Source organism: Mobula hypostoma, chromosome 25 (assembly GCF_963921235.1).
Source record: "Mobula hypostoma chromosome 25, sMobHyp1.1, whole genome shotgun sequence".
NCBI lineage: Eukaryota > Metazoa > Chordata > Chondrichthyes > Myliobatiformes > Myliobatidae > Mobula > Mobula hypostoma.
The window spans coordinates 13,537,040-13,554,398 of NC_086121.1; the positions used below are offsets into that span (position 1 = coordinate 13,537,040).

The 17,359-nt window shown below is 45.8% G+C and overlaps 1 protein-coding gene across 3 annotated transcripts in view; it reads left to right on the forward strand.

The window, feature by feature from the left end:
- arhgef16 (Rho guanine nucleotide exchange factor (GEF) 16) overlaps nt 1-16,664 on the forward strand; it is a 62,104-nt gene extending 45,440 nt beyond the window's left edge. For all 3 annotated transcript variants that reach the window (XM_063033025.1, XM_063033026.1, XM_063033024.1), the window contains 7 exons: nt 1,443-1,517; nt 3,791-3,883; nt 4,607-4,761; nt 8,076-8,288; nt 11,083-11,147; nt 13,788-13,889; nt 14,362-16,664. In XM_063033025.1, coding sequence (XP_062889095.1) covers nt 1,443-1,517; nt 3,791-3,883; nt 4,607-4,761; nt 8,076-8,288; nt 11,083-11,147; nt 13,788-13,889; nt 14,362-14,501 — 843 coding nt within the window. In that variant the 3' untranslated portion in view covers nt 14,502-16,664. The remainder of the gene's footprint in view (nt 1-1,442; nt 1,518-3,790; nt 3,884-4,606; nt 4,762-8,075; nt 8,289-11,082; nt 11,148-13,787; nt 13,890-14,361) is intronic.
- The last annotated feature ends 695 nt before the right edge of the window (nt 16,665-17,359 follow it).

Below are 17,359 nucleotides of genomic sequence, written 5' to 3' on the forward strand. Positions count from 1 at the left end.
CCACCATCCAGGCCATGCTCTCTTCTCACTTCTACCATCAAGCGGGAGGTACAGGAGCCTTAGGTCCCACAAGAGCAGTTATTGCCCTACAGCCATTGGGCTCCTAAACGAGTGAGAGTAACTTCACTCATCTGAACTCTGAATGTATTGCACAACCTGAGTTATAGAGTTTTAAACACTCTATGACTCATGTTCTCAGTATTATTTATTTATTTGCATAGCTCTTTTTCTTTGGCACATTCATTGCTTGTCAGTCTTTGTGTGTAGTTTTTCATTCATTCTATTGTATTTCTCTGTTCTATTGTGAATGACTGCAAGAAAATAAACCTCGAGGTAGTATATTGTGATATATATACTTTGATAATTTAATTTGACGTTGTTCTACAAATTTGTGGTGGCGAAGACAGATGCAATTGGTCATGGTGCAATTGTGTCTCCGTTTTAAAGAATCACAGTTTCTGGAGAGCCTGCACGAGGTAATAGTTACTAAGGACTGATACCATCTGACCAGACTTGTACAATGAGTCGATGGTGCCCCCAGTATGCATGAAGTCTTAAACACAAAATACTCTGCAGGTGCTGGGGCCAAAGCAACACTCACAACACGCTGGAGGAACCCAGCAGGTCGGGCAGCATCTTCACTAGGCTGGCAGGATATAGTGAAAGCAAGGAATTACCACCACCATTCCCACTATAGTCCCTCCCTCCACCCCAGGGTCCTGGCCAAGATAGACCTTCCCCTATCCCTATTTCACTCTGCCCCCTCCCTCAGCTGCCTACTAGCCTCATGGTTCTGCCTCCTTCTACTACCCAATGTGTTTTCCCCTATTCCTTCTTCACCCTTCCTGCCTATCCCCTCCCTGCTTCCCCTCCCCCACCCCTTTATCTTTCCCCTTACTGGTTTTTCACCTGGAACCTACCAGCCTTCTCCTTCCCACCCTCCCCCCAATTTCTTTATAGGGCCTCTGCCCCTTCCCTCTACAGTCCTGACGAAGGGTTCCAGCCCAAAACGTCGACTGATCTTTTCCACGGATGCTGCCCGACCTGCTGAGTTCCTCCAGCGTGTTGCGAGTGTCGCATGAAGTCTTGCTCTCTGTTTGAAATTGCATGCAAGCTGGTCAGGTTGTCGACCCTTGCTGGGAGGGTGACCCACACCCTGTAAATGCACAGCGAGCTGCCTACGCACAGTGCTAAGCCCCACAGTTGGCAGACTATTTCCCTACTACTCCGCAGTTTCTCGAGCGTGTATTGTCTTGGGTGGTCTTGAACTCCTGACTCCTGAGCAGCTGAGAGCCGGGGGAAGACACCAAGTGCTTGTCTCTTTCGGAAGCAGCCTGAAATTGGGGTTGGCGGAAAAGGTCCCAGCGACCAAACGGTCCCTGCCAACGACGATACTGAGGTATCTATGTTCTCGTGCTAAACTCTACTCAATTGCCTTTCAGACGATTTGTCAGAAAACCAATCGTTTTCAGTTGGAATATGACACAGCCACTCGCGCACTGAAGGCCATCAGTAAGGTATGACCTGAATCGCCTGCCCCCCACAGTCGTTATCACTACAGCTCTCCCCTTCTTCACACTGCTAATGTATTCATGCAGGACTCCCGTAACAGAGATGCCCGTCGGTTCTTGTTCTTCTCTTTCCCTCAAGTTCTGTCAGCCTTGAGATTGTCCAACATGTGTTTCTTGCTCAAATCTGGAAGGCTTTGCTGAGAATCTTACTCCTCGTCCTCGTTGAACAACATAACTCAGTACTGCACTCGATATGGCCATTGACAGCTCTGAGGGGTGCCACATTAATGGAAGTGCTATTTTTTTAAATAAGGTGTTAATATTGATTCCCATCTATCATACTGAATTCTGCCCAAGTCCTGGGCAGAAGGTGTTGGAGAGGGTATAGAGGAGTTTCACCAGGGTATTGCTTTGTATGGAGTGTTTCAGTTACAGAGACTCGAGAGGTTGATGTTGGGTTCAGTTCGTTTGGGCTATGTAAGCATTTAGTTGGGATGCACATGTTCCCTGTTATGGGGAAGAAGGAAATTGTGGGTAAGAAAATGGCAGCACTTGTGCACTGAACGCAAACAGAGAAAGTAGAGTTGTTAAAACGAAAGAAAATCTTGCCTTTGTCATTTGAACATTATGAGCTGGGTCTGTTTTCGGTGGATCAAAGGAGATTAAGAGGGGACAAGACTGAGGTACTGTATATTACATTATGAAGTATACGTTTGGGAAGACTGCAGAAAACTTTACCCCTTTTCAGAGGTGAATAAACCAGAAGGCATAGATTTAGGAGGTAGGAGATATGCAAAGGATCTTCTTCACCCGGAGAATGGTAAATATCTGAAATATACTCCTAGAGAAAGTAGTGGAGGTAGATTGCTGACCACTTTTAAAATGTGTCTGGGTGAGCAATTATAAACACAAGAGATTCAGCAGATGCCAGAAACCTTGAGGTCTGATGAAGCATCTTGGCCTGAAACACCAAATGTCTATAGATGCTGCCTGACTTGCTGAGTTCCTCCAGCATTTTAGAGGAGCATTTAAATTGCCAAGGAATAAAAGGCCGCAGGCCAAGTACTAGAAGATGTGGATTACTGTTACTGTTTTACCTTATTCCTCCCATAGTCCAAAGACATACAGGTTAATAGGTTAATTGGTCATTGAAAATCTTCCTGTGATTAGGCTGGGTTGCTGGGCGGTGTGGCTCGTTCAGCCGTAAGGGCCCGTTCCACGCAGTATCTCTAAATAATAAACCAGTAGTAAAGATGAGTGTCCAGCGGTCAGCATGGAAGTGATGGGCCCAATGGCCAGTTTGCAAGCTGCATGACGTGATGTAGGAGGCAAAGTGACTCAGGAGGGTAGGGAGAGGTTAAGTGAGTGGGTGACGGACATAATGTAATAACAAACCTTAGGTTATCGACTCTGGTTTCACAAATAGAAAAGCAAGGTTTTTATTCAAATAGTGTGAGAGGGTAGTTATTCAATATCCTGTAGACCATGTACATGAATGACTGAGAGGGAACACTTGCAGCCAGCAATTAGGAATGGTCATAGCAAGCAGCAGGTTTTCGAACTTTGGTGATCCAAGAGCCTGCCCCAATGAACCTGAGATCTGAGTTCACATCTGACTGTGGGATTTAAATTCCATTAATAAGTCACCTATGGTGCTGAAGCTCTGCCTACTGAAGGAGACAGCTTGAACTAGAAAGGCAGTGGTGTGAAAATTGCAGTTGCTGGAAATTGGTAATAAAATCAGATAATATTGGGATCTCTCCATAAGTCAGGCAGAACCCATGAAGAACTGTGTGGCAATTTCTTTTCCCTTTTTTTTGTCTTCGGCCCAAAATATCGACTGTTTATTTATTTCCATAGATCCTGCCTGACCTGCTGAGTTCCTCCAACATTTTGTGTGTGTTTTGCTTTGGATTTCCAGCATCTGCAGACATTCTCATGTTTATCATTTCCCAATGTCCAGGAGCTGGGAAGTTTGCACCCAGGATCTCACCAGCTCTGCAGCCTCCTGAATTTCTAAGCCATTGTCCTCGTGATCGCCACACCCAGCTGGCTCTATATGTCAGTCACTCTGGGGAAAATTGCCGCTCTGTTGTCACTGGTTCTCCTCTCAAACGCTGTCTCATTCTGCCCTGCAGAGCTGATGTACGGTTAGAATGACAATAAAGTTTTTTGAATCTTGAATCTTTGAATCTTGTATTCTGTAGTCGTGGAATCTCAGATTCCTAAAGCCTCAGTGATCGGCCTGTGCACCCACCACCCTTGTTTTCCCGTTCTAGCTGGTGAAGAGGTGCAATGAAGGCGCTCGGAGAATGGAGAGGACAGAGCAGATGTACACGATCCAAACACAGCTGGACTTTGGGAAGATCAAGGTGCAGTGCCCAGATTGGTCTCTGTCTACCTCCATGGGTTCATTTCTTCTCTCTTGGCTCGCCCCCTCACCTGCTGGGTTCTAATGTTTTAATCCAATGTTCTTTTAGAAGTCAGGAAAGAGGCACAACACTTGTTGCTTCACAGTAGTCTTACTAACCATTGATAGAACAAAGGAAAATTAAAACAGACAGTAATAGAGGTCCACTAGTGAAGAGAGAGAGAGTCAAAAGCTAAGATCTGACCTCGTAGTGCAGCTTTTTTATACCCATAAATAAAGCAAATTCCATTCAAATTTGTAGATAAGAGCCAACCAATGAGATAGGTCATATTTAAATAATGTAGTACTAAGAGAAGCTTCTAAAATCATACCAATATAGCCACTAGAGCAACTACATTTAAACACTGTCACTACTACAAAGCATATTAAACTGTTAAATGCATGTAAGAACTACTTGTAATAAAAACAGATAATTATGTGTTAAGTTTCAAAGAAAGTATGTATTACACAGTGCAATCTAAGAACTAAACAGTCAGATCCAACACACCCCTCACCTCCCATTCCTCTTGCCCTTCACGTTCCCTCCCCTCCATCCCTCACCTCCCTCTTTCTGCTCACCCCCTCACTCTCACTTCCCCTTTGCCCACTCCTGCTCTCACCCCCGCTCCTTGTTTTTGACCCTCACTCCACCAGATCCTGGCATTGACTCTGTTTCGTATTCCAGGGTTTCCCGCTGATTTCTACTTCACGGTGGCTGCAGAAGAGTGGAGAGGTGTTTACGTTCATTGAAGATTCCGGACTCTTTGGCAAAGTGTTTGGGAAACAAACCTGCTTTCTCTTCCTCTTCAACGATGTGTTGATCATCACCCGGAAACGAAGGTAGCCGTCTGTGTCAGCCCTCGGAGACTGGGGGCTGTGAGGGAGGGAGCAAATGCTAAACCTGTGTTGGCTTGGTCGTTGACCCCCAGTAGCCCTGTCCGAATGGGCTTTGGAAACCCAGTGGGGCTGGGACTTGGGTTAAACCTTTTGAACGCCTGGTTTGCTGTCTCCCTCCCCACATTAAAAGATGCACTCCTGATCTTCCACTCTGCTTTGTCATGGTTATTGCACTTGATCTGTCTACCTGCGCTGCTCTACCTGGAACTGTAATACTATGTGTAGTAGTCACTTGAAAACAAACCAAAACCGCTGAGGACTAAGCCAGGGTAATCACTATTGTATGACATGCTTCCAAATTGAGAAAAAGCGTGTTTGATCCTTTATTACGAAACCAGCGATTGTATAACAATTTTTTTAAAACTAACCAAACTAGAGTAGCAATCTTGGTGTTCAAATTAGCATAATTAGTGGTTGAATAGCATAACTGAGCAAAGTTAGCAGTCAAACTAAATCAGCAGTCTAATAACATTCCAGTTAGCCGTCTAGTTAGTGAAGTTTGTGGGTCAACAAAAAAATATTATTCCTTGTGGCTCACCCACTCTCCACTAGACTAAACTAAGCAACTAACTAACCAAGAATGAATACGTAACTTTACTCATTTGCTTCTACCACGTCCCAACCCACGTTACAGATTACCGTGATAAATGCACTATAAAATACAATATACAGACTGAAAGTAGATGCATGGTCCCTACATTATATTCATGGTGATGTAATGCAAATACAGTGCCAGCGAACTCCAATTGAGGTTCGAAATCTCACTGCTGTTTGTACATTCTCTCCGTGACCACGTAGGCTTCCTCCAGGTGCTCCAGCTTCCTCCCACATTCCAAAGATATAGGTTAGGGTCAATGAGTCATGGGCAAGCGATGTTGGCGCCAGAGCCGTAGCGACACTTGCAGGCACAATCCTCACTGATTTGATTTGATGCAAGTGATGGGTGTCGTGGTATGTTTCAATGTCCATGTGGCAAGTAAAGGTAATCTTTCTTTCTTGTTACCACCTAGATGTAATGATGCATGGCGTAATCTGTCTGCTTGACATGCATGCAAAATCTCTTCACTGTTGACAGTAACAGAACAATAACAATGCCATTCTTCACCAATGCTGGGAGCCAGTGTTGTATGTCTCCTACCTCTAACCTGTGGTCAGCACTGCTCCAGCTGGGCAGAGGATTTACCCACCAAAGTGATTACCAACAGTCTTGGTATCCTGCCCGCCCTTGTCAAACTCCAAGTTAAATCCCTTGGTGGGATATTTGATTCCACCTTTAAGTTTGACAAGCAAGTTAATGCAGTAGTAAAAGCCAGTTTTTTCCAGCTTCGTACTATTGCCAAAATCAAGCAGTTTCTCTCTTTCAAAGATCTCGAGAAAGTCATCCACGCCCTTGTATCCTCCCGCTTTGACTACTCCAACTCCCTGTATACTGGGATTAGTCAGTTGTCTCTGTCCCGTCTGCAACTGGTCCAAAATGTCACAGCCAGGCTCCTGACAGGTGCCCGGAAGAGGGACCATATTACTCCTATCCTGGCCTCCCTCCACTGGCTGCCAGTACAGTTCAGAATTGATTTTAAGATTCTCCTGTTTGTTTATAGTCATAGTCATACTTTATTGATCCTGGGGGAAATTGGTTTTCGTTACAGTTGCACCATAAGTAATTAAATAGTAATAAAACCATAAATAGTTAAATAGTAATATGTAAATTATGCCAGGAAATAAGTCCAGGACCAGCCTATTGGCTCAGGGTGTCTGACCCTCCAAGGGAGGAGTTGTAAAGTTTGATGGCCACAGGCAGGAATGACTTCCTATGACGCTCTGTGTTGCATCTCGGTGGAATGAGTCTCTGGCTGAATGTACTCCTGTGCCCAACCAGTCCATTATGTAGTGGATGGGAGACATTGCCCAAGATGGCATGCAACTTGGACAGCATCCTCTTTTCAGACACCACCGTCAGAGAGTCCAGTTCCATCCCCACAACATCAATGGCCTTACGAATGAGTTTGTTGATTCTGTTGATGTCTGCTACCCTCAGCCTGCTGCCCCAGCACACAGCAGCAAACATGATAGCACTGGCCACCACAGACTTGTAGAACATCCTCAGCATCGTCCGGCAGATGTTAAAGGAACGCAGTCTCCTCAAGAAATAGAGACGGCTCTGACCCTTCTTGTAGATAGCCTCAGTGTTCTTTGACCAGTCCAGTTTATTGTCAATTCGTATCCCCAGGTATTTGTAATCCTCCACCATGTCCACACTGTCCTGGATGGAAACAGGGGTCACTGGTACCTTAGCTCTCCTCAGGTCTACCACCAGCTCCTTAGTCTTTTTCACATTAAGCTGCAGATAATTCTGCTCACACCATGTGACAAAGTTTCCTACCGTAGCCCTGTACTCAGCCGCATCTCCTAAATGGGCCGGCTTCCCGCGGCCCCCCCCCCGCATAAAGCCCTAAACGGGCTGGCTCCCTCCCCCCCGCCCCTTATATCACAGACCTTCTAACCCCTTATTCTACTTCCAGGTCCCTCAGCTCGGCTAACTTGGAGCTCCTGGCTGTCCCGTGATCTAAACTTAAGCTCAGGGGTGACTGCACCCTTGCTACTGTAGCCCCTAGACTGTGGAACAGCATTCCCCTCCCTATCAGATCTGCCCCCTCCAGCGACTCTTTTAAATCCAGGCTCAAAACTTACTTTTATTCACTACCGTTTGAATCCTCCTGATGTGGCTGATTTTTGGCTTGTGCCTAGGCCCTTGTGTTGTTTGTTTTGTGCCTATAAGCTGTTTGACTTATTGGTTATGTCTGTGTTTCTCGTATTTGTAATTTTAGCTATTCTGCTCTGATCTGTACAGCACTTTGGTGAATGTGGGTTGTTTTTAAATGTGCTATATAAATAAATTTGTCTTGACTTGACTTGACCAAGAATGTCAGGTTGAATCAGTGTCTGGGACCAAAGGCAGCCCCAGCTTTAGAAACTGGACATTGATTGTGGGTGGTTAGATGACCACTCTCCCACCCCACTCCCCAAATCTGTCCGTCCACCCAGCCCACTCCCCAGATCTGTCCACCCACACACAAATACTCACACCAGCCCCTCCTCTCCTTAAACTCCCCACTGGGTGGAGCTTCTGGGGTCAGGGTTGGTCATGAGACTCCATGCTCCTGATGATTGGTTGGGTGGTGGAAGGGAATCACCCCATGTGGGTGGAGAAAAGATGGGTCAATGATGTCGGTGGTGACAGTTTTGTCTTCTGTCGGCAGTGAGGAGAGTTACACGGTGCAGGACTATGCCATGTTAGACCAGCTGGAGGTGGTCCCCTTGGAGAGCAATGATGCCCCTCACTCCCCTCCGGGGAAAGCCACAGGGGGCGGGACACACCCTCGCACTGGCTCCAACCTGTACCTCTTCAAGATCATCATGAAAAAGAACAGTGCCGGCGAACTCGAGCATATGGTCTTTGGCACAGACTCGCTGTGAGTACAAGTGGTCGAATCCCTCGCTCACTCTCGACCACTTCCCTCTCTCATATCCTGTCCCATTCATCCCAAACGGTTCCCCATTCCAACGTGTTCCCTTCCCTTCGCCTGCCCTCTGTTTTCTCTTCCTCGCCATCCCCCATTCCCTCCTCCTCACACTGTCTTCTCTTTCTCCTATCCTGTTTCCTCCCCTCCTCGTGTCCCATTCCTCCTCCCCCACTTCCCATCCTGATCCATTCCCTCCTCTCACTCACTTCCCTACTTTCCGTTCCAGGCTGTTTTGCTTGCCGTCGTTTACCCTGATGTCACCAGAGGTTTAGCCGTAGGCAGTCGATTCAGCAGCAAATTTCTTTTTAAATCTTTTTATTAATTTTTCAAAATTATAAACAGAATAACAATATTGATACAGAGAGATTGGAATAATCTTATTGTTGATAAGCATGTACAAAAAAGATTTCAAATAACACAGGTATAATAGACTTCCAAACTCTTAATATAATTAATCATAGAGAAAAAAGAAATAAAAGGAAAAATAATATAAAGAAAAACCCCCCAAAAAAAACAAAAAAAAGAAACTAAATACTAAACCCAAAAAAAAGCAAACGGAACACAACAAGGCTAGACCAATATCTGAAATCGAACACGTTCAGTAATGTCGTCAACTCTGCTCCTCTATTCATATATTTTAAGTTAATAAGAAGGATTCGGAAAGATCAAATTACATCATCTGAAAATGTTGAATAAATGGTTTCCAAGTTTCTTCAAATTTAACCGAAGGATCAAAAATGTCACTTCTGATTTTTTCTAAATTTAAAGGTGATATAGTTTGGGAAAACCATTGAAATGTGGTAGGAGGATTAGTCTCCTTCCAGTTCAATAAACTGAATCTTCTGGCCATTAAAGTAACAAATGCGATCATCGGACAGGCTGAAGAGGATAGACTCAGCAGCAAATTTGATGCTCCTATTCAAACTCACCCACTCCCCCCCCGACGAAGGTCCTAGCACTGACCTTGGGCTCAACATCCCTTTTGCATTTACCCTCGAAGTTTTCTAGCCCAGGGCTACTTTGTCCAGTGCCAGGGTCTTGAGGGCCACTGCCTACCTGAGCTGTGAGCTGGTGACCCTGTGGTTTGGAACTGTGGCCCCCTCTCCACATTGGGTGATGGGGATGGAGGGGTGTTTGGTATGTCCGCATGTAGAGGTGGTAAATTCTGGCCCCCTTGAGAATACACAACCACAAAAGAGTGGAACCTAACTTTGGGATATTGCCCCTTGTGCCTTCTTTACCAGTCAGTAAGAACGTGGCTGAACCTTACTCTTTCTCTTGGTGCCCAACATTCCTTGCTCTCAGACTGCGGTACATTCAGTAACTGAGCAGCTGTGGACCTTGAGCAAGAAAACTTCCGAAGTAAAACATACTCTCCTTATCTTCGCCCCTCAAAATGGCCAGTCTGTTGTTTGGGGAATAGCCCTCAATTCTGGCCTTTTAGCTGCAAGAAGCAATTTCTTGTCCCCTTGAGAACAGTTAAGTGAAATATCCTAACCAGAGAATATAAGAATATGGGGCTGCTCAGTGCGTAGTGGTTAGCACAACGCTTTACTGAACAGGTGACTTGAGTTCAATTCCTGCCACTGCCGGTAAGGAGTTTGTACATTCTCCCCGTGACCATGTGGGTTTCCTCTGGGTGCTCTGGTTTCCTCCTACAGTCCGAAGATGTACCAACTGGAAGGTTAATTGGCCATTGTAAATTATCCCGTGACTGGGCTAAAATCAGGGGATTGCTGGTGACATGGCTCAACTTATTGTACCGTAAGGAAGTATAGTCAGTTCAGCCCCCTCATCAGAAATTGCCCTGTACAAATACCCTTGGGTGCTGCCTGATCAGCGACCATTCACTTCAGAGTCGGGTTTATTGTTACTGATGTGGATGGACATGGTAATGTAGCCGTTAGCACAGTGCTATTACAGCTCGGTGTGTTGGAGTTAAGAGTTCAATTCTGGTGTCCTCTGGAGGAAGTTTGTACATCCTTCCCGTGAGCGCGTGTGTTTCGTCCGGATGCTCCAGTTTCCTGCAACGGTCCGACAACGTACCATTTAGTAGGTTAATTGGTCTTTCGGCTAGGGTTAAACAGTTGCCAGAAGAGTCTGTTCCACTCTGTATCCCTAAATAAAATCATAAATAAAAATAAATAAATTAGTTTTGTTTTGTGGCAGCGGTAAGGTGCAATACATAAAAAATATTATGTTACAATAATATTTAAACAATATATAGTTCAGAATCAGGACAAAATAGTGAGGTGGTGTCTGTGGACCTTTCAGGAATCTGATGGTGAAGAGGAAGATGCTGTTCCTAAAACATTGTGCGCTTTCGGGCTTCTGTAAAAGAAGGCATCAAGCATTAACTTGGTATTAATGCTCACATTTCAGTTACCTTAAAAGAAAGAGAAGATGTGGGAAAACATTCAGCAGGTCAGGCAGCATGTGTGGAGAGAGAAATGGTAACATTCCCGATCTTTTTCCACTCAAAGGGTTCAATTTGGGGCTTTATTTGCGGAGGTTTGGGGAGGCTCTGGATTTTGGTCGGACGCTGCCATCTTCTGGTTCTCAGAAGCACTGCGGGCATGCTGGGTCTTGGGTGTCAGGGGATTCGAGTCTGGAGAGCGTCAGGCTATGGTTGCAGTGTGGGCAGGGAGAATTGGGTTGAGCACCATCAGGGTTGGTCAGGCCTGTGACTGGGGTCCTCAGGATGTGGAGAAAAGTGAACCTCTCAACTTTCTTTTCGTGATAGGAGTGTCCGAGCTCGATGGATCAATGCCCTTCTGAAGAAACACGATGACCTCATCAATAAAGAAGGTAAAGAGATCAGCACGTTGCCATGGCAGCAGCATAGGCCATGGCTTCCCACACTGACAAAATGGAGGCATTCCCTCTCCCAAATAGCCTGCAGCCTCTGATACGCCTCTCTCAAATAGCAGAAACAACCCCCTTCAGAATATGCAACACACATCAAAGATGCTGGTGAACGCGGAGGCCAGGCAGCATCTCTAGGAAGAGGTACAGTCGACGTTTCGGGCCAAGACCCTTCGTCAGGACTAACTGAAGGAAGAGATAGTAAGAGATTTCTAGCTCCTCCTTCAGTTAGTCCTGACGAAAGGTCTCGGCCTGAAACATCGACTATACCTCTTCCTAGAGATGCTGCCTGACCTGCTGCGTTCACCAGCAACTTTGATGTGTGTTGCTTGAATTTCCAGCATCTGCAGAATTCCTCGTGTTTGCCCTTCAGAATATGTGTACACTGCACCTTCTGTCTTATTATATTCTGTTTGAAAGCAGAATTTTAAGCAGCTAGGATGATTGCCTATATAGTTAATGTTGAAATGTTAACCATTTTTAATACTGTAAAGTGTTACACTAGCCGCTATGCTACTGTGCCAACCCAGTATGCTAGAGCAATATTAAAAATGATTAATTAAATAGCATGGTAGCATAGGAGATTGCGTAACACCTCATGCCACCAGCAATCAGAGTTCAATTCCCACTGCTGTCTGTAAGGAGTTTGTACATTTCCCAATGACGGTGTGGGTTTCCTCCAAGTGATCCTGTTTCCTCCCACATTTCAAAGGTGTACGAGTTAGGATTAGTAAGTTGTAGGCATGCTATATTGGGGCAGAAAGCATAGTGACTCTGACAAACTGCCCCCCAGCACATCCCCGAACTGCTGGTTGCTGACGCAAATGATACATTGCACTGCCTGCTTTGATACTTCCGTTCGACAAATAAAGCTAATCTTTATCTTTTGTTCAGTGCCAATCCCAAAATATAAATTCGCCTGACATTGCTGTATCACTGAGGTCAGAAATTCCGGTTTCCCGATGCCTCTCTTCCACATCCTCATGTAATACTGGAAACATTCTTCAAGCCGAACTTCTTGCCAGAAGTTGGCGGATCTGCTTGCAGCAAAAAAAAAACAAAGTGCCAGCAATCAGATGAATGCTGTTGGTTGTAGGTGACCATTGAAAGGAGAACCTCTCTCTGGCGACCCTGAACCTTTTCATCTCTGCACCTTCCATCCTCTTTGAAGCTGTTGTTTAAAACTAAGCTTTCCACCTTGCTGATTGTCTGAAAGGTGCCTCTGCAGGAAGGAGTAAATGCATGGAGTAACTTTCTCTGGTGACAAACTCTCGACCGATATCATTTATAAACCTACCGATTCCCATGGTTATCTTGACTATACCTCTTCCACCCTGTCTCCTGTAAAAATGTTATTCCCTTTTCTCACTTCCTTCATATCTGCCAAATTTGTTCCCAGGATGAGGCTTTCCTTTCTAGGACATCTGAGATGTCCTCCTCCTTCAAAGAACAAGGGTTCCCTTCCTCCACCATTAACGCTGCCCTCATCCACATCTCCTCCATTTCTTGAACATCTGCCTCACCCCGTTTTCCCACCGCCTTGACAGTGATAGAGTTCCTCTTATCCTCACCTACCACCCCACGAGCCTCCAACACATCATTCTCTACAACTTTCACTACCTCCAAGGGGATCTTACCACTAAACACATCTTTACCTCCCCACCCTTCACTTTTCACTTTCCACATTCCGCTGGGATTACTCCTTTCATGATTCCCTTGTTCATTCATCCCTCCCCACTAATCTCCCTCCCAGCACTTATCCATTCAAGCATCCAAAGTGCTACCCCTACCCATTTACCTCCTCCCTCATTCCATTCAGGGCCTCAATCAGTCCTTCCAGGTGAGGCAACTCTTCACCTGCACATCTGCTGGGGTCATCTATTGTGTCCGGTGCTCCCGATGTGGCCTCCTCTACATTGTTCAGACCTGTCGTAAACTGGGGGACCACTTCGTCAAATGCCTCCTCTCCATCCGCCAAAAGCGGAACTTCCCAATGGCCCGACATTTCAGTTCCCATTCCCATTCCCTTTCCGACAAATCGGTCCGTGGCCTCCTCTTGTGCCAAGATGTGCTGTTGGGGTGGAGGAGTAAAACCTTGTATTCCATTTGGGTAGCCTCCAACCTGATAGCATGAATATCAATTTTTTTTACTGGAAGGAGAAAAATGTTTTCTCTTCCCCTCCCTCCTCCTCCTGTTCCCTACTCTGGACTCTTACCTCTTCTCACCTGCCTATCACCTTCCCCTGGTCCCCCTCCTCTTTCCTTTTCCTCATATGGTTCTCTCTCCTCTCCTACCAGATTCGTTCATCTCCAGCCCTTTACCTTTGCAACCCACCTGGCTTCACCTGTCACATTCGAGCTACCCATCTTTGTACCACCCCCACACCATTTTATTCTGGCATCTTCCCCCTTTCCTTTCCAGTCCCGAAGAAGAGTCTCATCTGAAACTTCTACCATATGTCCGTTTCCATGGATGCTGCCTGGCCTGCTGAGTTCCTCTAGCATTTTGTGTATGTTGCTTTGGATTTCCAGCCTCTGCAGAATCTCTTGTGTTTCTAACAGTTTCTTCTCTCCTCCTCCCAGGCCTCCAGCAGGTGGAGATCATCAAAGCATACCTGGCCAAGCAGCCGGATGAGCTGGCACTGCAGCAGGCAGACGTGGTGGTCATTCTCGAGAAAGTGGACGGTAGGCCCGGGGTGGTAAATCTGTTGCCGGCTGGCGTCTTGCTGGGTGCAGGCCCTATTGATACCTGCTGCCCTTTGACACTTGGAGCCCGATCCCTACCCTGAGATACGTTGTAGAACAGTCCCTGCACTATAGTGGGGCATCTACCTGGGGTGGGAATTATTGTCAACACTAACAACTGAAGGATGGCCAAGACCTTTACGTTGTGGGCCTTGCTGTAATAATGCTGTTGATTATAGAGCTGGGGAGGGTCGTGGACTGGACAATGTCAAATGGTAACAGAATTGCTCAATATCTGAGATCCCTCAGTTTAAGCTACTCATTGAGAATATTGGCCCTTGGTACTCGTGTCACTTGAGTGAACAGACCCTCCCACTAATGTTGGTCTGCTGTTTGAAAGACCCACCCCTTACATTGTACACCTTCCCCTGGAGCCTGCCCCTGTAACAGGATTGTACCTTCCTCCCGATAGGCTGGTACCACGGAGAGAGGATACGTGATTGGGAGAGAGGCTGGTTCCCTGAGTCGTGCGCCAAGGAGATAACGAATCACATTGCCGTGCAACGAAACGTCCAGCGAATGGAGAGGCTGCGGATTGAAACCGATGTTTAGCCGACCTTCTGACCCCCTGCCTGGCTGTTGCATCGAGACCAGAGTTCTACCTCCCTTTAACACACCACAATGGGTCCCCATTTTAACAGGTTATGGGTGGCAGTGCCACATCTGTTGCTCGTGCCCATGCTTCTTGGCGCTTGGCCACATCATTGGCTGAAGGGGCATTCAGATGCACTTCAGCGTTCCCAGGAGCTAAGCCTGTTGGAATGGGTTGTTCAGGGACAGGGACCTCCAATTATTTAAGCCTGGTAAGAAGACAAGTGCATGTTTGTAATATAGTTTGCAATGAACAAGTCCCATCAAATGCAGCCAAGATTAAATTCCTATGCCTGCTCCTTGATGGTGACCAGAAATGATTGGTATTTATGTTGACAATCTCACCCGCTTGTGAGTGTTCCGTATAAGGCACTTTCAGAAAAGTAATTTGAAATGTTGTATGTTATTTTAAACTCAGGGCCCATGTGAATTACTGGGAGAGGTTGGGGTTTTGGAGTTAACTCCAGTGATGCCGAATTGAGTCAGGGCAGGTTCAGTTCAAGGACATTTCTGAAGATATTCCATCATGAATGTTTCAGGCCCAGTCGGGGTGGGTTTAAGATATTTGCATCATCTGCGATCAGTCAGTGAGTGGTGACTTCAGTGTAGATCCAGATTTAGTGAACCAAGCCACTGCTCATTCACTCTTGTCAATCAGGACGTCATGCAAGCCAGAAATTGTACAAAATCTGTTTCCCAAGCCAACCTCCTTAACATAATGGTGAGAGCAAGTGAATGCAACTGCGTGAGTATGTGTGAGGCCTGGCGGAAGGACGAGAAAACATACTGGGGAGAAGAGGGTCAAGGGCAAAGAAGGAATGGATGTGGGCAGTGTGTGAGCTGGGAGAGTGGGACAGCAAGTGCAGAGGTAGTGACTGTATTAAGATGAGCTAAGCTCATTGCCCTCAGATCATTTGGTGAGGAATATCCAACCGAAGGAATAGTTTTAGTCACCAGGACTTCTACTCCTAGCTTTCACCTTGCAACGTCAGTTTTGTGAGCAGGAACACTTGATCGATCAGAGCTCCAGATGTGGGGGCTTTGCATTCTGATTAGCTTTCTTTACGCTGAATAGAGCTGGGGTGGAGATAGATTATTCATTTCTTCAACCAAGCTCGGCCCTTTAAGAAACAACCACCTGCAGATGCTGGCAATCTAAAGTAAAATCAGAAAATAGTGGAAATTCTTAGTTGGTCAGGCTGTATCTGTGGAGAGAGAAACAGAGCTAAAGTTTCAGGTCATTGAGGTCATCAATAAGAAACATAGACCTTGCTTCTCTCTTCACAGACACGGAGTGTTTCCAGCATTGTGCTTTTGTTGTTTTCTCAAAAGCTTGGAACGATTGACAGATCAGCAGACGCAACTGGAACATCCGTGGAGGCTGCCAACCAACTCCATTTTCTATCCCCCCTCCCTCCCCCATTGATCCTGCATGGATCGAGCTGGTGCAAAGAGAGCCACCTCATGATGGCTCCCAGATTCCCAGATGGCTGGAAGATACCACCAACCTCCACAGAGTGGTACCTTCATGGCTGCTTCTGCCCTGTTAAATATTCTCAATTCAGGGGATTGGGAAAATGGGATGGAAGGAGAAAGAAGATTGACCAGAATCCCAAATTTTCCCCCTCTGTGTATGTGTGTAAATCGCCAGGGCTTTTCATCAAAGTTGGTGGATGCTCGCAGGCCAGCCTGTGCCCACACTAGAGACAGAGGGAAATGTGAGTTCCCGTTCCATTCTCTCCAGTGTGATGAGCAGCAACCGATGTCTATACACTTACTCTTACCATGCTGTGTGACAGTCCCTGCTGATCTTTATTCCCAGTTTCTTGTGGCCATGGGAGTGAATATGCCTCACTTTAGTTTATGGTCTTGGTTGACTAACATCTTTCTGAATCTAAACTAGCAGAAGTTTGAGCTTGTGAAGTAAGGTTGTGAAACTAGAGGATACAAATCACTATGGGATAGACATGTTTCCCTGCTTACTTTAATTTTGATGTAAGATTAATAACTTGTAACACAAGTTGTACAATCTTTAAGATGCATTGGAATCTGCCAAAATGTTTACTAATTGCCACAGATTCTTGAAGATTTACATTTTATAACAATTTATAAATAAACTTTAACTCCTGATATGTTTTGGTGGTTTTCTAAGGCTATTGTCTCTCTTCCACAGCAGGAGTGAGAAAGGAATCAGGGTGAATTCCCTCTCTATCAGATGAAGTCTAGGTTACAAAGGAACTCTTAAGTCTGCCCTACTTCTCCCCTCCTGAGCTACCCAGGCCCTCCCACACATTATCTTCTTTCCAACTAACCCCTTATCACCCATCTTCTTTCCACTCTATCTGACAATTACCCACGCACCCCACTACCACTGTCTCCATCTGCCTCATTACCTCCCTTATCTGGTTCCATTCTCACCTTCCTTTCCAATCATATTCCATCATGTGATGTTGACTGTCCATTTCCTTCTGCAGATAAGACCATAAGACATAGGAGCAGAATTAAGCCACTTGGCCCATCGAGTCTGCTCCGCCATTTCATCATGGCTGATCCATTTCCCATTTCAGCACCAATTTCCTGTCTTCTCCCTGTATTTCTTCATGCCCTGACTAATCAAGAATCTATCAACCTCTGCCTTGAATTTATCCAATGATTTGGCCTCCACAGCCGCTTATGGCAATAAATTCCACAGATTTACCACTCTCTGGCTAAAGAAATTCCTCTTTATCTCTATTCCAATTGGACGCCACTCTATTCTGAGGCTGTGTCCTCTGGTCATAGACTCCCCCACCATAAGAAACATTCTCTCCACATCCACT